The 24,317-nt window shown below is 35.6% G+C and overlaps 1 protein-coding gene across 1 annotated transcript in view; it reads left to right on the forward strand.

Moving 5' to 3' along the window:
- Window positions 1–24,317, forward strand: part of USH2A (usherin) — a 373,434-nt gene that overhangs the window by 51,743 nt on the left and 297,374 nt on the right. The window contains exons 11-14 of the mRNA XM_059841048.1: window positions 6,592–6,787; window positions 10,052–10,693; window positions 16,077–16,260; window positions 21,294–21,457. Of these exons, the coding sequence (XP_059697031.1) occupies window positions 6,592–6,787; window positions 10,052–10,693; window positions 16,077–16,260; window positions 21,294–21,457 (1,186 nt within the window). The remainder of the gene's footprint in view (window positions 1–6,591; window positions 6,788–10,051; window positions 10,694–16,076; window positions 16,261–21,293; window positions 21,458–24,317) is intronic.

The following is a 24,317-nucleotide window of genomic DNA, read 5'->3' on the forward strand; positions in this document are numbered from 1 at the left end:
AAATGAACAAAATGTTACTTACTGTTTTCTCTGAAGAGTCACATGAAAGAATATTCCAGTACTTCTGAGTAGCTGTCTGAACAGACCAGATTTTACCTTGCTGCACACTCACTAAATACTGTTTTTAAAAAATTTTTTATATATATATGTACACAAAAGGAAAATAGTATTTCTATTTCTATTTTCACTTCTGAGTTAATTCTTTTATCTAAAATTAGGATGAGCCTTCCTATTTTCATTTATTTATCTATATGGATTTCAACCTGTTTATTGTGATTGACAATAAATAAATGGAATATGTGTTGCGAGGGAAAGAATACAGGTTAAAGCAGTTCATTAAGGGGATTTCAGTCAACAGATTTACCAAAGAGAATAAGGAATGTAAAGAATGCAAATGTGTCCATGAAAAATATAGTGCATAGTGAAGTCCATAAAAAATCAGGTTATCAAATACTGTGTATTCTGAATCTGGGTTTCCCTTATTGGGAGGCCTTTAACCTGATTGCTAAAATGAGGGAAAATTAGCTTTTTTATGTTCAGTAATTCTATGGCTTTATTTTGGATGGATTTTATGAAGTGGAAATGCTTGTTTTCAGCGAGAGTTTATTTGTGGGATTTGGTCTACTCCCACCCCTTGGAGTGTTGTGGGCAGAGGGTAAATGCCTCATTTTATGTTTTGAGCAAAAGTAGTAGAAAGCTACTGACTTTTGAAAGTCATCATATGTAATGACAAGAAGAGATACCAGGGGAGCGCAAAGGAACTTCATTATTGCTGCTTATTCAATTTTCAGTTCCCAAAGCCAACATCCCGAGAATACTCACAGGTATTTGGTGTCAGACCATTAACCTATGTGTGTGAGCCAGCACACTGTACTGTTCTCATTTCCTAAACTGGAGGAAAGGAAAAGTCCTCAACCCCCTTGCTTCCCCTTCCTGAGACTGCAGACAACTGGATGCTGGGGTCCTTGCCAGATTTGCCTCAAGTAAGAAGATAGTGAGAAATACATTATTAGCATTTATATCAGAAAGGCAGAACATCGAGACTGGTACCAGTGAATTGCAAAATTGGTGATGGCAGAATTTCATGCCAGACCTAAATATACTGCTGAGTCTTACAACACCCTGAAACTTGCAGTGGGTCAAGGGAAGGTGCTTCTTCTGTGGTAGAAAGTAAATAATTAAAATTAGTAATGACTTGGCTAATTATAAAATATTATTTTTTTAGGAGTTTTTGGGCTTCAAAACTAGAAGTTAACTTTGGAAAAAGAAACTTCAAATGTCAGTTTTTAAAAATTCATTAATATTCAGCATCATATTGCATTATTGTCCAGAATTGGAGAGACTTTCTGATTATATGTTTTTGACACTATGTTGCTTCTATTACAGACAACAAAGAATAGCAATTTGAAATTAAAAACCTATCCAAGACAAAAGAGTTGATTTTAACTTTCAGAAAGGCTTAGGCAAATGATTTTTCCAGCAAATTGCATTTTATAGTATAAGAATTTGTATGGCCACCAATTTAAATAGTCAGAAGTTACATTTCTGATACTATGATATGTACATCTTGAATATTTCCTAGGTGAGTGCTATAGTTAAACAGTTTGCTGTAATCTAGTGAAAAATTAAGGCAAGTCTTTGGAATATGTGTTTAAATCTCTTTTTAAGTCCGTGTATTAGTCTAGTAACAGAAGGGTTGCTGAGCAGGCTTCACTTTGAGTTTGCCATTCTAGATGTAATGTGTTAAAGTGTCCCCCAGTTACAGAGTGGTATCGTAAGAGTCTAAAGCAGGTGAACTGCTCAGTATACCTAAAATTCAGAAACATTAAGTAGTTGGATTTCTGATTAAGGACAAGTCTGCAGCTGTGGTTTCGGCTGGAGAAGGTTGCTGGCATTACCGTTTTTTACTGTTTACACTCGAGGATATAAAAATAATGTGTATTTTGCTCACAAGTTAGAAATGACACAAGGGATACATATGAACTCAGCATCAGTGATTTTCTGTATCAAATAACAATTGTAATTATGAGGTCCCAAGACACACCACCACTTGGTAGTAATGCTCGGCCAGGTTAATTTTCAGAGCGAACAATCCAGTCAGATATTTTCCATCAGTGATTTAGTACCAAGATGGTCGTGTTAATGCACAGTCTGTTTGTGTCTGCTGACTATTTGGGTCAGAACCAGGCTTCTCAGGCATAAGTAACAGTAGAATAGATTTCTTTCTGCTCTTCTATAACCAGCATTGGTCATAGAAAATTGAAATATTTTTCTTTAAATGGCAGATAATACTTGAATCAGGGAAGAGGGCAAGTTTTGGTAATATTTCCAGTGACCAACTGATGAAATTCTGGTTAACAAACCCTTTAAATATTCATTGCTACTAATATTTTCAATGATACCATAGTTTACAGAGTAAGCTAGATTTGCAGAAATAATAATGATACAAAAATAGCCTTTTTCCTTTGTAATTCACTTGGATTTTTATGTAGTTATTGAAATAGTTTGTTCTCCCCATTTTGACGTAGATTTCCATGTTATAACCTGTGGTACACCTATTTCTGCAGCATTATAAACATTTATCAGCTTGTTCGGCTTCTTTTAACAGTATTCATTGCCAGGCGTTTCACAAATTATTTTGGTGCTTCTCTGTCTGTACAGAGAAATTAAAGGTACTGTTTTTCTATATTTCTAATTCTTAAATCAGATTCTCCCCAGATTAAGTCCAAATATTCTTTTTACAGGGAGATCTGCAAATGGTTTTTTTTGTCTGGTTCCTGGATAAAATTTAAGTTTTTAAGTTGGCCAGACATTTCTCACTCATTTGAGGATTTATAGTTATTCTTCAAGCATAATTTTTTTTACTCTGTTAGGATAAAGTTTGAGGATGTACATTTTCTGCAAGCGCATGTGATGAAAATTACTGCTCCTTGTAATAGCTTGACACAATATTATGTTGAAGATCCTGATATTCTTTGCTTCTTTTAGCACTTAGTAATCTACATATTTCACTTGTGGCATCTGGAAATACCTACCTTTGCTCACAATTAGCCATGGGTTTCCAGGTGTTCAGGATGAGAGCAGCTTTGATGTATGAAATAAGACTAATCTAGCACATTATCTTTTCTGATTTCCAGAAGTGTGATCCTGCTGTGATGTGCTTTTCTAGATTTCAGTTATTTATGGGTTTAGGGCTACCTGAACTAAACTTAGGATTTTCCTCTGAGTAGCCACATGTTTGGTCTCCACATATGGAATTAAGCTACCTAATTTTTTTAAAGCAAGTAACTCCTTTAAGTTTACTTCCTTAGAATTTCCTAGGTGTTCTGTCTTATATCTTGAGAAAAAAAAAAAGAGTATTCATTCTGTAAGACACTCATGGTTTTGTAGCCTCGTATTCCCTTCATTTCGGTCCTTTATTTCCAAACTGTATAGTCTTTAGTCTCTTTTCATTTTTATCTTTGCTTATCCGACTCACTTTTATTTTACAGAGGGTAACCAGATATGCAAATTATGTAAAATCTTGATACAAAACAGTTTTTTAAGACACAGTGAGATTTCCTGTGTAATTTTCAGTTCTTTTATTGATAATCGCAGTATTCCTATTGCCTTTTTAACTGCTTCAGAGCTTACAAATGATTTGTAGGGGAAATGGAGCAGCTTTAACAGCTTCTTTCTTGAGTGGTAATAACTGATTTTGGACGAATCACTGTCTACCTGTAGTCAGTGTTGGTTTTTCCCAGGCATTAAGTTTGTACTTCTTGATGTAGAAATAATTTGACTTTTTGATCATCCATTTGGTTCAGTGCATGTGATATATTAAGATATTGCTGACTTAAAGAAATGCAGTAGTATCATGTAGCATGATTTCCTTTCGGGAAAAAAGTGCCAATCTTTTCCAATATAGAATTTAAATTTCTAATAGAATGTACAGTAATAATACAAAAAAGCCTACTAGAATGTAGATCTCAGAAACTTCCTTACAGTATTTTAAGGAGAATGACATAATTTTATTCCTTTTTTGCTGGTGTTGATTTAATCAATTATTGAGTATTTCAGTAATGTTATATTTGGTTTCATCTAGAACTTGAGTCTTATGTACAGTCACTTTTCAATAGGTGAGATTTTGCTAAAATATTTTTCTTCTGACTTCTTTGGTTTTAAATCACTCTTAAAAATCATTCCTGATATGGAAAGGTAGCACCTCTTTCATAGTGAAGGGCTGTGGAAGATTTCCTTTGTGATCTCTGCTGTGGTTCTCTTTCCTGAATGCGACACAGAATCATAAAAGTATTAGTTGGTCATCTGCTCTCCTCCAAGCAGAATTGTTGTCAGTGCTATATCCAGTCAGTCATGATTTTGTCTGGATAAATCTTGATACTTCTAGGAGTAGAGATTCCACATCCCCTCTGGGTAGCCTGCTACTGATGTAGCACTTCTCTTTTAGTGAAGTGTTCCAATGTCCTCTGTGAATCTGCTAATCATACCACTTAATTATTTATTGCCTTGATTCTCTGGTAGTCTTCCTTTGTTTCTGAAATTATTTTTTTTTCCTTCCTGCTTTAGGCATGTTGCTTGTTAAATGCTCATTTTTGTGTTGCCTTATTCTAGTTTTTAAAATTTGGTGGTGGCTATCCTCTCTTAATTAGCTATCCTATTTTGATCTTTCTTTCACTTATTTAGGATGAAATTTCGCATGTAATGCTTTCCTTCCTGTGGTAGCTTTTGGAGTAACTTCAAAGTTTTTTTTGGGCATGAGTTGAGTGCTACTGTATAGCTTGGGTGTGCTGCAATCCTGAGCACAAAAATTTTTCTTCTACAGTTAGGCATTAAGCTGGGTATTTTTCTTCATTTAGGATTAAACTCAGAGTTGATTTTCACATGTGAGTTCTCTGATGAATGGCTGTGATGCATGACTGGGTCTCTTATAATACACTAAATATCTAGATCAAATCCAGTCTAAAAGGGAATTAACTTGAAGATCCTTATTGCTGTGTTTTCTGCTATTGTGGTCTTTTAACTCTTCTCATACTTGCTGTTGTCCTGCCTTTCTAATATCTACATCTTCCTGAAAAATAAGGCTGATACATCAGTAATAGATCTCTACCAAGAAGTCATATCAAAGAGATTTTACGGACTACGGAATCCTTTTATGAGGAAAGGGTAGGAGTATATACTTCTCTTTTATTCAATATTTCCTTCACTGAGAATTTACTTTTAGATGTTGAAATACTCTATTTAGTAATTATAAAGCTTTGAGCTTCATTTTAGCTTCGAGGTTATGATGATAGTATTTAATTGGAACTTGCCAGTAGCTTTGTCTCTCCTGTTGTTTCAGCTTGGCTCGACTCATGGATTAAAGATGAAAAGAGAAATTTCTCTTAACAGCTGTTAAGAGAAATTTTTGTTCAGTAGCTAATTAAAGGCAAAGTACATTGAACTATAGTTGTTGATGTCATAGATGAATACTGGTTTTGAATTATTTTACTTTTTTGTATTTTAAATATTTGCACTGAAAAAAGTAATCTGACCCAAAGAAAATTCCTTATTACGCAGTTTCTTTATTTCTGCATTTCCTAGAACACTTCAGTTGGAAAAGTTAGGTTTTGTTCCTTGATCATAAATCCCAAACCTTTTGCCAATTCCCATTTCTGTGTTGCTTTGACTCCCTGGGATTGTTTTTATTTTGTGCATTAACCGATGTCTCTGTTTCTCTAACCCTGTAGTGTTGCCCTTTCCCTGTGGTTGGTTTCCCCACCATATTGGAAAGTGATGAATATAGAGATAGGGGCTTTTCCCTGGCTTTCAGAGGTCTGAAATTGAGGTAGCTTTTCAGGAGCCCTTTAATCTTGCACAAGATATGAGACTTGTACTCCCAGATCATGGTCCAGGCATAACAGAGGATGTGTCAGCTCCTTCTGAATAGCAATGCTACATATTTAGGGATAGGGTGAGGACCTTTACATACCCCCACTGAAGTGGAATGGTTTGGATCCCAGCTGAACCAAGAAAAGAGGGAGAGGGTTTCAGTTGCTGAACTGTTGGATCACATCCTTCAGTACTGGGAGAAGAAATGTACCTTGGATGAGTGAAAAAAAAAAAGAAAACTTTCAATTTTACTTCATTCTTATTTAACTAACATTTTTACTAAAATAAATAAGCATATGGGCAGAACAAAAAATGCAAAACTTGACCTTTGAAGATGATAGTTCTTTACGGTAACGGTGATTGAAAAAATTATTCATTTTAGTAGAAATCACCATATCTACAATGCAATTTTGTAAATATTCTTTGCAGGTTCTCTGTCCAGATAGTAAATACGGCTGCATTGTTTACTCACTTCTTTTTCCCTTCTGTTTTGAAAGAACAGGACTTTTAAAGTCCATTTAAAAGTAGAATAGTTACACTGTTCAATGTTTCTCTTTTTTCCTCTCTCTCAACAAATTAAAAAATGCTCACAGGCTTATTTTTTTTTCCTGTTCCATTTAAAATTTTCTCTCCCCCTACTCATACTCCCATTCTTGTTGCTAATGAATGTATCATCTAAAAATAGATATGTTCATCATTCTATAATATTTTGTATCTTTCTAGATTGGAGGCCAGTGTAATTGTAAGAGACATGTGTCTGGCAGACAATGCAATCAGTGCCAGGAAGGATTCTACAATCTGCAACAGTCAAACCCTGATGGCTGCAGTCCCTGTAACTGTAATACCTCTGGGACAGTCAATGGAGATATTACCTGTCACCAAAATTCAGGACAGTGCAAGTGCAAAGCAAATGTTATTGGTATGTGTAATGCAAGAGTTCAGAGCCATTTTTCTTGTTTTCTCTGGAAATAAAACACACTTGGTTTCTAACTGAAAGGTATAGAAAGCTTCTTTGCTGAAGGCAGATTGCAAAAATGAATGAAATTAACTGTTGAAAAAATATTAATTTAATAATTCTATCAATCTACAGCTTGAAGCTTAGTTTAATCAACCCTTTAGAAGTTTCTTTATGGCATAGCTATGTTAGCTTACATAGCTCCATACTAATAAGTCACAGAAATAATGTAATTTGCTTACTGTGTAGATGTTTCTTTTAGGAAATTAGCACTTTTTCAACATGTTTTGTACTTAATGAGTTCTAAGCAAATCGTTTCCATGCTAGTTTTCTTAATAGACCAAAATAAATGGATTTTTTTCTCAAAATATTCTGTGCTACAGGGTCCTTTGTGATAAATCTATCAATTTTTTCTATTATATTTCTTTGAACTGTTCCTATGAAATGCAAAATAAGTCAACATAATTCCACAGATCATGTACATAGCTAGGGTTAGTTATCAAGGGCCACATAATTTTAATTTTGTAATTCAATGCCAAGCTGATTATAATAAACTGCTACCTTCTGTGTTATTTATCATTTTTTTTACAAGACGTGCTTTTTTGTTTGTTACTCCCACAGGTATTTTTCAGAAATTAGATTTGATTATAGCAATTTATTACTTCCAGCATATTTGAGGGGAGCCACAGCCACATAAGGACAAAATTTATCAAGTGCCCAAAATACACAGTATATATAATACACTTTGAAATGTTGATGTATGGGAATATTATGCAAGGAGAATTTCCTGATAAAGTGAGCCTTGCATGGTAACTGTACATGTCTCAGACTATACATATGTCTCAAAAAGAAAAATTCCTCTTCTGCTTTGTTATTAACAGAATTAGTAATCTATTTTTTCCTCACCCTACCAGGTTCTGGGTTGCATTAATAATATTCAAGTACATGTTAATGTATTTGATATTATATATACCCTCACTTGTGAATGTTGAGTCATTTGTAATGTTGTCTTTGTTGCTTTTGGAAATTAGAAGAAAGAAGAAAATGTAGAATAAAAACCAATAATGAAAATAGCTCTAAACAGATTGAAGCCTGAACAGTTTCAGTCCTTTTTCCTGTGGAATGCTGTATTTTTCATACAATGAAAAGGATGCTAAGAGTAGAAAACCTCTGCATCTTAAACCCTTTTTCTACCTTCAAGAAAAAGGACTTCAGAGCATTCTTAAATATATATTCATTGCCTGCATTTTACGTTTGAACCTGTGAAAACACTTCTTAATTCGGTGGCAGTTTGGCAGACAAGAAATTCACAGTCTGGTTCTCACGTATTTGGTTATCTATATACTACATATTCTCCCCTTGATGAAAACATTAAGAATTGTTTTTATTTTCACTGAAATAGTTTGAAAAAAAGAAGCAGGTGTGGATCTATGCTTTCTGTACTTATCTGTAGCTATGATGGGGGGGTTGTACTTACGCAAGTGTTTGTTTGCAGGATAAAGACCTAATTATTTCGACTAGATTCTCTCTCTTTTTTTTTTTTTTTTTTTTTTTTTTGTTTTCCAAACCAATTGTAAATAAGCTTCTGTATTTTGAAACATGTGCAGCAAACTTTACCAGGGGACTTTCCTCCTTGGATTTCTAAATTGGTTTTTAGAGCAATCTGTCTGTTGCCATTTTCATCTATTTAAACAAACACAATAACAGAAAAATGCAACTATGGACTGCAATGTTATGAAACATGAACTGTTAGAGTTAACACAACTGTTAAATCTTACTAATGATTCTATCACCAGTAAAATACATTAGCACCAATAATTTTATTAAAGTAGGTCATTCATCTAGAATAAAAAGGTAGAAGAATGTGAATTAAATGCCAAGCGTGCTAACTCCCCTGTACTTGTTAACATTGAATGTGATGCCCTGTAGGCCTTCCTCAGTATCGTTAGGAATAGATTACCTGTCAGGAATATGTATGGCATATTCAAATAAGCACTGCGCATATTTTAAAAACTGATATGATATGAATCCATGTAGACCAATTTTAATAGTTCAAAATGAGTCATAATTCTTGTTAACAATACAGTTATTTTTAAAATTTGCAGCAATAGTGGTCCTTTTTTATTTTCCTTATTGAAATTAAATGATATGCCTTAGGTGAGTCATTCATCACTGTTAAAGGAACTCGCCTTCTGTTGGAGATTTTGAGTTTTTATCCATATATATAATTCATTCCCTACCATTTTTAGTTTTATTTTTCTACATATAAGTTGCTAGGTGTATTTTTTGTATGGTTTTGTATTTTTTCAAAATGATGACAGTATTTTGCTAGAAGATTGTATTTATATTTTCCTATATGAAACAACTAAGTCACAGCTTCATAGTGAAGGATTTTCCCTCTGCAAGGGAAAAATACGTAGCTGAATTTGCATTTTTCGTATAATAATCTAGTTTGCTTTCTTGTAATGTACGTTTTATAAACTAACTTATAAATGCCATCCCTTGGGGCAGGGATAAAGCAAGCATTGACTTTGAAAACAAAACTAATAAAACTACTGGATGGAGCATGAAGAAAACAGTTTATATTTTAATGTACTGCAGGAGTTAACTAAGTCATACATTTAGATAAAAATATTTCATTTTGGATTATGGAAAACATTTTCTGCTTTCAGTAAGGGCTAACAATAAAGACTAACATAAATGCATTCAATGATAAAACTGAAGTATGGTGTTCAGCAAATAATTTGTTATAGTTAGTCTAACTTTTGCTGTTCCAGTGTATATTTAATGTGTTTAATACAATATATAAATCTATTATCAGAACAGATTGTGAGCCTAGTGCAATTCTCTGTGTATTGCATTTCTGTGATATAGGGTGAAGAGTTCACATAGGCATTGATTGTGCAACAGGTGCTGTTCTGGGGGAGATTAATTCTGCTTTGTCTTAGAAATGTTACAAAGAATCTCTTGCAGAACTATCTTAAATTGTATTAAGAGGTCAGCAGAAATGCATTGCTTCTGAAACAGATTGGAAAAGTAAACAGATTTTTGGGATGCCACAGTTATTCAATTGATTTGTGCAGCCTCGTCACTCCTGTTAGTTATGCTGGCAAAGAATCAGTCCTCCCTTTCTTTTTGTTTCATTGTAGTATACTTACACTTTTTAAAAATTAAATTAATAGCTTTTAAGATTTGGGGTTTTTTTATTAATTCCTTTTCTCTTTCCAGGCCTGAGATGTGATAGTTGCAATTTTGGATTTAAAACTCTTAGATATTCTAATGAAGATGGATGTGAGCCTTGTTGGTGCAACAGCCACGGCTCAGTGAGCCAATTCTGCAACCCTCTCTCCGGACAGTGTAATTGTAAAGAACGAGTGAAAGGGCTTCTTTGTGACACCTGCATGGACAACTTTTATGGGCTGGATGTAACTGGTTGCAAGGCTTGTGAATGTGATGCTGCAGGGTCCATTTCGGGAACCATGTGTGACGCAAGGACGGGGCAATGTGCATGTAAACCAAATGTCGGGGGAAGGCGCTGCGATGAGTGCCTGGATGGGTACCACAGAGTGCAGAAAGGTCACTCCTTCCTTTGTCTGCCATGTAACTGCGAGAAGGCAGGGACAGTAAACGGCTCTCTGCTTTGTGACAAAGCAACAGGACAATGTCCTTGCAAAGCTGGTGTGACTGGCCTTCGGTGCAGTCAGTGCATGCTGCAGACGTACAACCTCAGCATGAGCAACGCCCGCGGCTGCCAGCCCTGCCACTGTGACGCTCTGGGCACGTTGGCAGGAACAGCTTGTGACCACGTTTCTGGGCAGTGCGTCTGTCTGCCTCAGCGCCAGGGGAGGAGGTGTGATGAGTGTAAACCAGGTAAGGAAACAGGAGGACAATTGATTTGATGTAGTAATTTTTGCTTTGTTTTTTATAATTTCTTACAGTTTTTAGTATGTGTTTGGATAGCTTCATATCTGACATGTCTCTGACATATGTTATAATTATTTTTCTGTTTCTTCCTAACTGTGTGAGTGAGAAGAAAGCATTATTTTCCTAATCACCACCAAATACTTATTCGATTTTCAGTTGTTGTATAATTTGTGTTATTACTGTAGTTTCAACGTGTCCAAAATAAGGTTAGGCTACTTCTAGATATTGAGAAAATATATGAATAATCATGTTCCAGTCTCTGAATAAGAGGTTAATTGGCATAATCTAATGAACAGCAGCTATCCTCATGAAAAATGTGGATTTGGAAGGCAGAGTGCATGCTCTTCAGGAAGGGCACTTCATGCATAAGCTGAGCATGGCAGGAGGCATAGAGATGGTTGCTTAAACTTTGATGAGGCTGGCAAACATGCCGCTTAGAAAGCATTCACCTGCCTTGCTGTGTTGGGGTTGTGCTGGCTTGCACAAGGACTGCTTACAGTTTGGCCCTACAAGTAGGTGATATTTGCAGTTTGCTACATATTTGTTCAACATTTTGTGCCATATTTTTAAACAGAGTTTAAAAGTTCATTGTAAGTGGGGAGTTCTGTAGTTATATTTCAATGTTTTTGTTTTAAAAAGTAGGTGGGTAAAGTGAAACTATAGGTAACGTTAACCTACCCTTCATCATAATATTAAGCAGATAGATTTAGTTCAAATTAAATACATATGCAATTTATTCAAGTAGCAGGTCACATTAAAAGGTACATTATAGCTCCATTGGTTTTAATATGCCATTCAATAATTTGAACAGAGGTTAAAAAAGCTGCTTAACCTCCATTAAGTATTTTTTAAAATGCTTTCATTTAAATTATTTTAGGTACATATACTAATAAATAAGGCAGCATTCTGTTTTTCTTAGTTCCTCCTCCAGTGCTATTTGACCTGCTAACCCTCTGTAGCAGCCACTTAATCAGAGATCGGCAGAGGAGTGATGTCAAGGCTCCCCGAGTCAGTGACCGCCCTTGTCCTTGGGAAAGAAAGGCCAGGGTTTATGCAGAACTAAATGGTTTAAAAAGGTTTAATTGATAGTGTGAGCAGGCTGGTTTGTAGAAAAGCTTACATGGCACTCAGAGCAATAGTCCCACAATAGTTCCTGGTAAAAAGAGAAATAATTAAAAAGATTATTTGTGTAAGTATTATTTTTAAATTTTCTAACTAATAGCTTTAAGTATGTATGTGCTGAGCACTGAGCTCTCTGCTGCAGGTGAAAGTGCAAATTCTTATACTTGTAAAAGTACTGTATTGCTTTTAGTAGAACACAGTGAGCCATGCTCTTTTTGCTGTTTTAGTCAGAGCTTATTGAGATGTTTAATATTTCTAACTTTTATAAAAATATTCTTTGTTAGTATGTGCCAAAAAAAAATATTCTCCTGAACAGGGAAGAATATAAAAAGTCTTCTATATAGAAATATAGAAGATTGTAATTGGTTTCAAGTATTTAGACATGTCCTATGGCTTTTTTTTTTTTTTTTTCTTATCTTTGGGACAAAGATAAGAAAAGGTACTCCAGATGTATAAAAAAATGTACTCCAAGTGTATATGTAGCCAACACAGCCTAATAAAGGCATACACAAATTAGTTAATACTGGCAGCCCTGAAAACTTACTGAGGATTTCTGCATCTGTTGGGACATTTCAAATTTATGAAAGAAGGTAAATGGCATTTAAAGAAATGTCCCAGTGTAGCATATCTTTTACGTGCTTTGATAAAATCTGAGAAGGTTTCAGCAGTTGCCAAAATCTTAATGCAGGAAGAGTTGCCAATTGAGAAAAGATCAAACTGGTTGGAAATTGTATTATATAGAAATTGTTTTTCTTAAAGCACTTTTTGGTGCTTTCAGCCATGTGTTTCATCGGTTAGGTTGTATCCATGACCTTCTGTTTTCCAGTTTGTTTTCATGCAAGTAACATTTTGGTGGATTGGTGTACATTTACTTTTTCTTTAAACTAATAGTGTATGCAAAGAGAGGAATGCTTGATTCTAGCCTGAAACAAAATGAAAGAGCAGTTTTACCTTGTACAGAAACTTTCTTTTGTGTTGTCCTAGGCCGCAGTGGTCAAAACACAGGTTCTCTTCATGCCCCAAATCGTTCTGAGCATTTTGTCCCTGCCTCATTCTGAAGCAGTGTTGCTAGCTGGGATTTGTGCAATCCTGTTCAACACAGTTCTTGGATATTGTTACAAGAGCAGCAAAGATGTAAAAAGACATTTTGTTTTTTAAGTTATTTACTCCATAACCGCAGGTTTGCATAGAATGCTACATAGTATGGAAAAGTTGTAAAGGAACTGGTAGAATGTGTGTCTGTGCACCAGTATTGAGGCTTTGCACACATACTACCTCTCTTGGCCAGAAGAATGTGAATTATCTTGTGACAACATTGCTTCTGTGGGTAACTGCATTTTGAAGCCCAGCCTGTGCTTAAGGAATTAGCATTACTGCCATAGATGGTAAGGATGTAAAAGTGCTAAGGAATTGGTCATGTGTTCCTTCTCTATATGGTGGGAGAAATGCTTAGAGGATGATTAAAAAAAAAAACCGGAATACTTTGCTATGACTTTCATTCTTCCTTTTGAAAAGTGTGTTTGATTGACAAATGTGATCAGTTACAGCTGAACTGGAAAAAAGTCTGAAAAAGAATAAGCATAATACTAGTTACATACATAGATCTCAGAGAGATTTGCGGTGGCTGTCTTAAAATTGGAAATTGGCTCTATTGTACAACAGTGGATCCTTCATAAAGCAACTTTTATGAGCCCTTCTAACCTTGCTGTAAATTAAGCTTGCAATAAGTTGTTACTCTTCCCTAGGTGGAGTCAAATTCTAGGTGGTGAAAGTAAATAATAATGATTATGACAAACAACATGAATTTTTAATCTTTTATTTCCTCTTTTTCCTCTATATTTGATCATGGTAATTTACTTACAAATTAGTTGGGGAAAGAAATTTTTCTCATTTTTCTATCCCTCACTTTTAAAAAAAATGTTTTGCCTTTACCTGCTACTTCTGGGAAAAAGAAAGTAATTGTGTCCAGAAAGTTTTAGAGCATTTCTAAAATATTATAATAAAAAATATCCTACCAAATCCTTCACTGCACTACAGTGGCAGTGTAGGCAGTGTGGCTGTATGAGAGCCAGGATGTTTAACCCTAAGGTATAGATTATAATTAGTGATTTCACTGCTGCAATAAAAGCAGTATATGCGGTAATAATTGATCCTGCTCAGGGCAAATGAATTTATTTTCTGGAGAGGTGCTTATTTGCCCATTATAGATTTCTCTCGTATGTTACTTTTTACAAAAGAATCATGGAATCATAGTTATGTGCAAAATTTCAGATGGAGAAGGACCTGGTTTAGCCTGAGTGCTTATCACTTACTGCAACTATAAAGTGGGTTCTGAAGAAGTGCTTTGACCTTCTGCACGAGTCCAAGGCTTCAACTTGTTTCCAACCTTCCTGTTCGGTTCTTCGAGTGGAGTCGTTCATTGTGCTCAGGAGTGACATTGCTGGGAAATGGTGTCCTGTATTTATGCACAGGATGGGCACTGCAGAGCGCAGAGAAGTGCAGCAGGAGATAATACATGCTGCCTCACTAATAACTTCAGGCTATTTGCTCTCTATGCTGCCTCACTTCGGGGCCTCTCTGGAATAAAGTGCCAACAGCGTGGTTTTTTATGATGCGAATGTATGTTAACTGGAGACTGATATCACTTCACTGTCCACTTGAGATTTATCTCACCGAGGACCAGAGGCTAAACTTGAACAAAGATTTGAGCAGTAAAATTCTAATGTTTTCAATTTGTTTAGTTTCTCTGCTATTTGGATATGAACTCACAGTGCAGCACTGCTGCAAAGACAGAGAATACCACCCTAGGGGTGTATATATAGAGCTATCTCTTGTAAGACAAATAATAAGGCCTTGGGCAATATGACATGTTACAATCTAATTTTGGGCTACTTATTATAAAGCAGGACATTGGGAAGTTATTGGACAGAAAAAAATATTCAGTAGCTGAGAACATGGCTAAGAAACTACAGATTGAACTTGATGTGGAGAGAGGGCAAGTGTCTGAGAAGTCTGTGCAAATGCTGCATATCTCAGTAGCAGCTGAAATTTTTCTATTGAAGTTGTACAATAATAACTAACAGCAACCAGCTAAGGGAAATAGAAACTCATATCAAGGGCCCTATTTTAGGATTCATGTTCCAAGATTGGTAATTGTTGTTGTCTAGTGTTCTCCTAATACTGTGGCACCAGGATTGTTTGCAGAGCTCTCAAGCATTGCTACATTTTAAATAAACTGTACTCCTCCAAGGGGGGGAGGGGAAAAAAAAAAGAGAACAACAACTTGTGTGAACAAAACAGTTAAATATTTATTAATAATCAGGTAAAAATAGAAAATGTTTTGGAAATGTATGTAATTATATTTCTACTAGTGTGCCATTACTTGAATTGTCTTCTGATCAGAAAAAAATTATTACAATGAAATAAATCCATGCATTGTGAAATAGATTGTGCAAGTGGAACAGCATCATTAGGAGAATGTGTATAAAAGCTCTTTCATCAGGAACTTCAGGTAAGGTTGTGAATAATGGGTAAATTCTTGAATGGCCAGATTAGAGGTGTATAAACTGTATCTAACTGTATTTTTCTGTACTAGATAAATATCAGCATAAATCAAGATTGCTTGTGAGGGCAATAGGATGAAAGATGGCATAGCAGAATCATTCCAAACCTACTGTGGGAAATGTGAAATGAATGCTCAAATTCATAACTTAAAATAATAAGGAACAGGACACAATTGAGGGTGAAAGCCATTTAATACCAGATTAGTAACTTTGTTTTCAGTTTCTTAGTTTCTGTGAAAGTATTTGTGTGGGTTACAAGCTCTGTGTTAAAGAGGAGTAAAATATAAATAAGAAATGCTCATCAAATGTTGTTTTTCCAAAGAAACTCTATCTTATTTCAAGGATTAAGTCAACCACTGGTTGAGAAAAATGAAGAGACATTCTTAAGAAGATATGTGCATTTCTTATGGTTTACAGCTGGCCATTTTCAGAGCTGAGATCTCAGACTGGAATGGACAAATGTCTCTTCTCTGTGTGTTATTTTTTGTTACTACCACTTGTTCTGCATTCATGAGTATTTCTCACATCCTTGGGTCTTTTCTATCCCCACAGACATGTTCATGTACTCCCCCTGTTTTGCATTTGCGCTGGCTAAGAGTCTGAATAGAGAGAACCAACGTTCTCAAAATCCCTTTCTTTTGCAGGTTTTTATTTTTCTCCATCCAGCATCACTGGCTGTCTGCCATGCCTGTGCCACATAGCTGGTTCCGTGAATCAGATCTGTGATAAACTCACTGGCCAATGTAGTTGTCAAGATGCCTCTGTAACAGGACGGACATGTGAACATTGCAAAGAACTTTTTTTTGGATTTGACTCTGTCACAGGGAGGTGAGTGTTTCTTTTTTTACAGGTCACTTGTAACTTCCTTGTTTCATTTTTCCTCATGGCTCAGTCAAGGGTTTCGTGACAATGGAAAGGTGTGTTCTAGGTAGGTTAATCCTTCTATGAGTTCATGCGTGCACTCTGATTTACATGTGATACATTGCACAGTCCCCTGTGCTCCCATGAGCTGAAGGAAATAGAAATTTTGCTACGGATTTAAGTAGTAATGGCATAAAAGGTGTATAAGGCTAAGTTAGAGCAATTTGTTAATTGTTTCCTTATGTTTTCTCTGCATCTTCAGTAAGGTGTGTTGTTTTCTGAGGTGTTAAGCATTGACTATTAAAATGCAGCTAATTTGCCATTCTTACAACTAGTGAATGCTATTGAAGATTTCAGGAAGATTTAATGGGTGGCAGCGGGGAGAAAAGGGGAAAATTACAGATATCCCTGACTTCCCAAATTTCTTTTGGTAACAGCAGTACAAATATTTGCTGTACTTTTACTCTTAAAAATTTGTTTTTCTGAAGCAGTGCATTCTTTTTCAACATTTTGTTATGTGACACAAGGTAAATTGTATTTCTAGTGTAGCCTGGCATCTTTAGGTACATGGATTCCCTGGATTATAAGGGGAAAACATATCTGTGTAGTGCACTGTTACTTCAACTATTGCACTCTCTTTTTTTTTCCAGGATCATCTTTCTTGCCTACTCCTCACAATCTCAATTTCCTTTTAAAATATTGTCCAGAAAAATTGCACAGCTCTTATGCTATCATCTTTTCATGCAGACTGATGGTGTTAAATTGTTTTGTTATATTTGGTATTTTTGCCTTTTAAAAAACCAAACCCACATACCACAGGCAAAAGCAAAATCTGTTCAACGTTCCCCTCCCTCTGCTCCTCTCCACTAACTAGTGTGGGGTAGACATGCTTTTAGGCAGTGATTAGTAATGTCATCCTGCATATATTTGACATTATGCTGCAGATTTTTCATTTTAACTTTTATGTTACTGTCACTCATTAGGAGAATTTTTAAATTATTTTTTACTGTTTCGGGTCACAGAGGCATCTGCTAATAGCCATAAAGTAATCTGTAGAAATAAGGACTTCCTATTTTCACTTCCTGTCATTTCTAATGGTGAGAAATAAAGTCTGTGTAATATTAAAGTTCCTTTTGAAATATATTTTTCTTAATGTTAATGATACCTTTTTATTTTAGTTACTTGGAATAGATTCTCCCTTCACCCCTCAGTTTTAGCACACTTGTGCTAAGCAATAGCTTTTCTGAGCTAGATACTGGCTTTCAAATACCTGCACTTTAACCTGTCTTTTGCAATTCAAAATGTGGAAATATAAATTATCTAGATCCAGACCTTGTTGAAAAGATATAAAGTTTTTAGAGTTCTGGGATTTGAATCTGAATTGGCTTTAATTCCTTAATCCTAGTTAATCCTCATGGCAGTATTGAAGGCTATTCTGCTTGTATATTAACGTGATAAACTTATGTTGCATTTTCTTGGCTTTCTTTTCATTGTTGTCTTCTTGGGCAGTGTACCTCTGTTCCTCAGGCAGAAACTTTTATCCACTGACAATGATAATGCAGGTCTTTGTTAATCTATTTTATTCCATTTCTTTAACTGTTAATATCTTCATAAGAAGAGTAATATGCTTTTTGTTGCTCTATAAAATTGCCAGGTCATTTAAGCCATCCTTGCTCCAAGTGTCTTTTAAGGACAGAAAAGGATGTGAGCTATCTGTAGTGACAAAGACATATCTGTCTTTGCACAGTAGCACAAAAGAAGCAGAAACTGATAGAGATTTTGAGGCTTTAAAATTCTCCCACTCTGAATGTATATGTGAGCTGATTTATTTTGTGGTGTTTTCATGATAAAACAGGAACTCCACATTCTTTAATGCATTTCAGGTTATGAAGCAGGAAAAATTTCTTGGCTTTTAACAAATTAGGAATACTGAGTGTTTGCAGCAATCTGAGCAGGTCTGTAATGGTTGTGAGCATCTGTACACATTTGAAATGCTTTACCTCTGTGTTGTTTACTATAATGGACTGGTCAATGAACATCACAAATTGTTTATCTATTTATATATATATCTTGACAGATTGCTGTTTATGAAATCCATTTAGCAAGTGAGGTTTTCCCATAAGGATGAAAAATGAAGATTTTAAACAGATTGCTGGAGAGGCTCTAACTGCACCTAGAGAGTCAATGTAATAAAGGTTTCTCTATATTAATTTTACAAAAACCATTTATCCTCAAAAAATCAATATCACAATTCATCTTGGCATGACATTTCTCTTTCCATGTTTTAAAAGTCTGTTTTCCTTGATTATATATAATTCTGTTTTAATAAAACTCAAATATGTTTGACTTAGATTATCTTGAAAAAGTAGCATTTGACAAGAATACTGCAAATATTTTTCACATGTTTAAAAGTTATTTATCTTTTAAAAGAATTAGAATTTTTTTGAAAATTCATTATTGACTGAATCCTTAATTCTGACTGAAAAGCATGAACTATGCCTAACAATAAATCCAGTTCTAGTTTTTTGCAGTTAAAAAACATGATGTATGTGATTACATAGAAACAATGTGTAATCCCATGGAGCAGAATATGGTGAAATATCTGCTGTTATTTGCAGGATCAGGAGCCTCATTCTGTATAGGCGAAAGTAGGGGGCCTACACTTTTCCTAGAACAGTAATGCAACAAGCAGAAAGGAACAGCCCCACCCTGCCAGGCTGAGAACAATCACTTTGACTATATGGGTGTTGAGTTTGATTGCCATGTGTGAATGATAATCAAAACTAGAATAATCAGGAGACCCTTATTCATAAGAGATGCAACAATATACAGGATCAATAGGAGAAGCTTGTCTTTCTCTGTTTATCTATCAAGAAACTTTTATTAAAATCTCCCCCACTAAATAATCAGCATGTAATGAAATTATGAAATAATAATAAAATACTGTCTTACTGAGCATTTTTTTTTTTTTGTAACTTAACTGGGTTTAGTTAAAGTACTCTAAACAAAACCTCTATTTAAAGGGGGATTTGGATGCACTGTCTGTAGATGAAAAGACTTTTGAAAAAATTGCCCTTTTCTCTTGACTGTAAAAGACAGCAAACTGCAGTATAGTGGCTTCCAAGAGAGAATGTATTTTATTTATTCTCAAAAGGATATTAGTCCATAGAACAAATTTGCAGCTTATTTTGCAGCTTTAGCTTTTATCAGCCTTTTTAAGGGTGTTGAATGATTCCCCAGGAGATCACACAGCATGAGCTGCTGTGGAGTAAAGGAACTCTAATACAGAGGGCTCTGCGATAGGCAGAAAATGTATGTGAAGAGTTTCCTTAAGCTTGTTTAAAAATCTGTCACATTTAACGCCTATTTCACTGAGTATTGACCTGAATTTTAGTGTCCTAATGTAAAAACGGTTTCCACCTTCCCTTCCTCTCTCCCTTGCCTTAAAAAGCTGATACCTAAAGCATAATTGAACTTACTTTTTTTTCTGCTTTCATGAAGATAGTAGGAGATACAGACCAAGGTGTGATGATGGTGACTGGGAACATGGCAAAGTAACTTGTGTAAGGGCACCACCACATATTTCCTTAGGTCTGGTGAAACTGGCCAAAGAAAGATCAGCCGAATATAAATTGACTCTTGTTTAGTCTTAGGGTTAGCAGAATAAAGGGGGCAGAGCATGACTGCCTTGGATTTCTCTGGAGTCTTCTTTTTGCTGCTTCATCACCTTGGGACCTGGCATCTGGAGTAATTTAAAAATCCCTTGAGGCTGATGTTGCTTATGCCCTGAGGACTGGAGTTTTCCAGCTCAGTACCAGGGGAGGGAAGTGCAGACTTCCCAGTATGTTTCAGCTGCAATGTACCTTCCCACCTGTTTCCCTGAACATGGCTTTTCAGATCTCTTTTAGTCTGCAGCAGTTAAAATATAGTGAAATGAGAATTTAAAGTGGGAAGTTTTATTTGCCATTATTGACTTTGTTCTGAGCAATAATGGTAGTCTGTATTGCAAGGGGTAGCATTACATATTTGTAGTTATTTGCTTTGCTTAATTTCTGACATGTTCAAGCTCTTTGAATATTTGTACAATCTGACATTGGTCTCCATGCTATAAATGAGTGTCAGTGGGGAGATAGTGTATCAGGTGAAGAGCAAGTTGATCACAAGAGGTTTCACATGCAAAAGCCAAAGCATAAATTAATCCTGAAAGTATTTTACCGGTGCCAGAGAGATTTACAGAATTGAAGCGTGGCATTTGTGTGATACCAGTGCTTTAAAGTTTTTTGTTCTTTTTTATTTAAAAATAATTTCCTTGTAGATTTAATTAATTATTTCCTGTAGTTATTTCAAATTTTGTCCTTCAGGCTGCAAAATCATTGTGCTTTCTGTTATAATATTAATATTTTTGCTGTTTTGTTTCCTGTCACCGTTTTAATCTGAGTTTTTTCCTCTCAGTTTTGGTCACCATTCATTCTCCTTTATTCACAGCATGTAATTTTTTTCAACCTTAAGTTGCCTCTGTGGGCAAGAAATTATTAGTTGATGTATTTTTTCCAACTAAAGTGTAGTATTCCCTGAGGTAGAAGGTTGCCTATTCTGTGCAGGAGCCTCTTCAGGTGGTTACATATGTATCACTGAACTCTGCAGCTTTCAAGAAAGGCTGTGTGAGTAAGGATGTAGGACTGAGTGCATAATGTGGTTATTAACGAACATTATTGTCCAGTTTGTGTATGGATCAATATATATAAAAGCTCTTTAATTCTAATCCATTTTTATATAAATTAGAATGTTATTCTTGCAGTGAAATATTTATTTTTATCGTGGGCACCTTTTTTGTAAATTTTTTTAATCAGACTAATAGATTTTCTGCTCTGTTTCAGATTACTGAACTGTTTATGATGTTTTAATTATGTTGCCCAAGAATCTTTTAAACAAAACCCTACTGTGCTTAACTGAAGTGTTGATGTGTGTTGATGACTTCCTTGATTTGTTTTTGTTTATAGATGTCAGCACTGTAATTGTCATCCTGCAGGAGCCATTAGTGGGACTTGTCATCTTGTTACTGGACAGTGTGTTTGTAAACAATTTGTAACTGGCTTGAAATGTGACAACTGTGTTCCCGACGCCAGTAATTTGGATGTCCACAACCTCTTTGGCTGCAGTAAAAGTAAGTGGATGTTAGGTCTTAAAAGCATGTCTTTCAAATTAAAGTTTTTAATTGATTTAGTGAGTATTATATTAGGTCAGCAGTAAATTATTCCCTCCTCACCCCCAAGTATAGGGTCACTGAAGTTTGGGTGATTTTTACTGTATTGTAGGATTGTTTTCTAGAGAGATGCATAAAATCCTTCATGTCATACGCACCTTAGGCTTGTAGTTTAACCCGGGGGAGAAGTGACAACCCATAGCTTCCTTGCACATTTTCTTTGTAGTGACTAATCTGGAGTTCATCTTTTAGTTGAGACTGCAACAGCATTAGTACAACTTACAGCTTAGCCCCCTATCCTGCCACTGACAGGAGGCAGGACACCTGGCTTCAGAAGGTCTGAAGAACAGTAGGTCTTTTGAAAACCTACTCCTGGTGATTAATTCCAAATGTTCTCCTCAGTGCAATGTAGCTTTGCCTTTCTCCTCCTGGGGCACTTTTTCAGTCAGTTTGGGAAAATATGTGATGTGATGTAACAAAGCATCATAAATTGGCATGTGTGAGGTGGGGTTAATGCGATATTGAGGGTCAGATCATAAATTGTAATGAAACAAATTGCAGTGGAACATCTGGATATTAAGATCACCAGCACACAGTCTCCAAGCTGGCAGAGTTGTTAAAGAAAAGGCAAAAGTATGTGTAATAAGAAAATTCAGTACTTAAGGTGTCTTTGGGTCAATGTTCAGACATGGGTTTTGAGGGCATCATGCTATGCAATGCCAGACAATGTGGGAAGGAGCTCAGCTCACTCTGGGAAAGCTGTGTCACATTCTGGTGGCACACCTTATTGCCATCCACAGTTAACAGCCCAGCCTAGGAAGTCCTGTAAGCAATGAGTGAGGAACTCTGCAGGTGCTAGCTGGACATTTTTGTCAGCAGGCCTAATTAATAATGGCCACACTGGTCATACTGTGACAGCTAGCTCAGGTAGCCATGTGTAATGCAGCAACAGGGTTAGACATTCCCAGGTTATCTCTGGAATATGCTTCTGGATCTTCCTTCAACAAGATATTTCTTTGTGTGTTCTGCATGGATATTTATATTATGTTCATAACTGTGATATGTGAAAACCATAGATTTGCAAGTAGAGATGTAAATGCACAAAGTATTTACAGGTAGAGATAGCTCTCACTTTGATATCAGTTTGTATTTAATTGTAAACCAGTTTAAATTTCAAATAATATGCATTGTAGAATGCACAGCATTATAAAAGGTCATAAATATCCTAAAGAGAATGATGTGTTTCCAAAGACATTTTTTTTAGCTTTCCTCAAAGTTTAAAAGTATTTAAATAGTTTTCATGCCTTTTTCCCCATACTCTTCTGTAAAAAGCACAGTATCTATTAATTGTTCAGGCAGTCGATTGCCCCATTGTTTCTTTAAAAAATGTAAGATGTTTCAACTGAATGTGTAATAATAATAATACATGGCACTTTTATGATGCTGTTTATCTTCAAAGTGCTTTACAAACATAAGCCAATCTACTTATTTGTGTTGGGATACACATTGGATGAAGGTCAATAGCAATTCAACTATAAAATTGATTAATAATAGTATGACATAGAGAAATAATATAACAGATTTTAGTTAGATAAAAGGAACTCAGGCAGTATTCTAAATGACAAGCGGAGTCCTCTTCTGGACATAAAGGATATAGCAATTGGAGACTTTTGGTTATTCACACCAAAATATTTGTACTTGTTGCACACATGTGGAACTTTGCCTGGTTTGGCATTTGTAGTTATTTTCATTGCAGAACAGTATTTTGTTGACACAGTCATTACTGGTTATAAGTCTTTGCCAAGGGAAGCAAAAGTAAGTTGCAGTCACTGTCCAAATAGTGTTCTTTAGGGACAAGACTTTTTTCCTTAGCAGTTTTTCTACTTAACAGTATCTTAGATGCTGCACAAAAGTGTGCAATAAGGTACTTTGCTTACATATTTAAAATTCAAACCAGCAAACCTCTGGAAGCAATATGCAATAGTGTGAGACTACCGGTGGAGAATGAAAGTGATGCTGGTAAATTGCTGTGATTGCTCAAGTCTTTTAACTATATATTACATGGAGAGAAATTCTTTTAAATGCCAAGGGGATTTAGGAGCACTTGTTTCCTCTGATTTCTCAAACTTAACTCCTGTAGACACTTTAGCATATGTTTACTTCCTAAGTGAGATGAACTCAAAAGCTGCAGATTGGCTGCAGAACAACCTATGCACTCTAAAGGAAGATTATGATTATGTTTAGTTCAATCCAATGAATTCTAGAAATATTTTATTCTATTTCTTGGCTGAGAGACTGCAGTTGAAGCAGGGCTTTTAATTATTTTACTCTAAATAAAGAGCTTCAGCTCACTTTCTAGATTTGTGTTGAAAACCTGTATATAGCATGCCCACTGATTTTGGTATAAGTCTCTACATCTCTCGCTTGTGTGGCTTGAGGTCCTCATGATATTTTCTGTCTGCAGCTTCATTCTTTGCTTCTTGTCTCCTGTTAGCTTGGCTGAACAGATTTTAGTAAATAACTTTTGGTGATACTAAGCAAATATCCACATAATGAAGAGGATGATAATTTATAAAAAGAAGACCATAATATCTATGCTTCAAATATTGATGTTCTCCTGTTGTATTGCACTAAATAGTTTATTTAGTTGTTGTTGTTGCACTGGTGATGGGCAATTTCTACTGAGCATGTTGGGTCAAGTAGATGGGTTTTCCCCCTCCCTCATCACATGGTCTCCCCCTGTTATACACACCTGGTCTGTCCCATAGGTACTTTGCCCCTCCCCAATGGCATCCCATTGGCTCTGGTCCTCTCTCCCCCG

The sequence above is a fragment of the Haemorhous mexicanus genome, chromosome 3, assembly GCF_027477595.1.
Source record: "Haemorhous mexicanus isolate bHaeMex1 chromosome 3, bHaeMex1.pri, whole genome shotgun sequence".
NCBI classification, from domain to species: Eukaryota; Metazoa; Chordata; class Aves; order Passeriformes; family Fringillidae; genus Haemorhous; species Haemorhous mexicanus.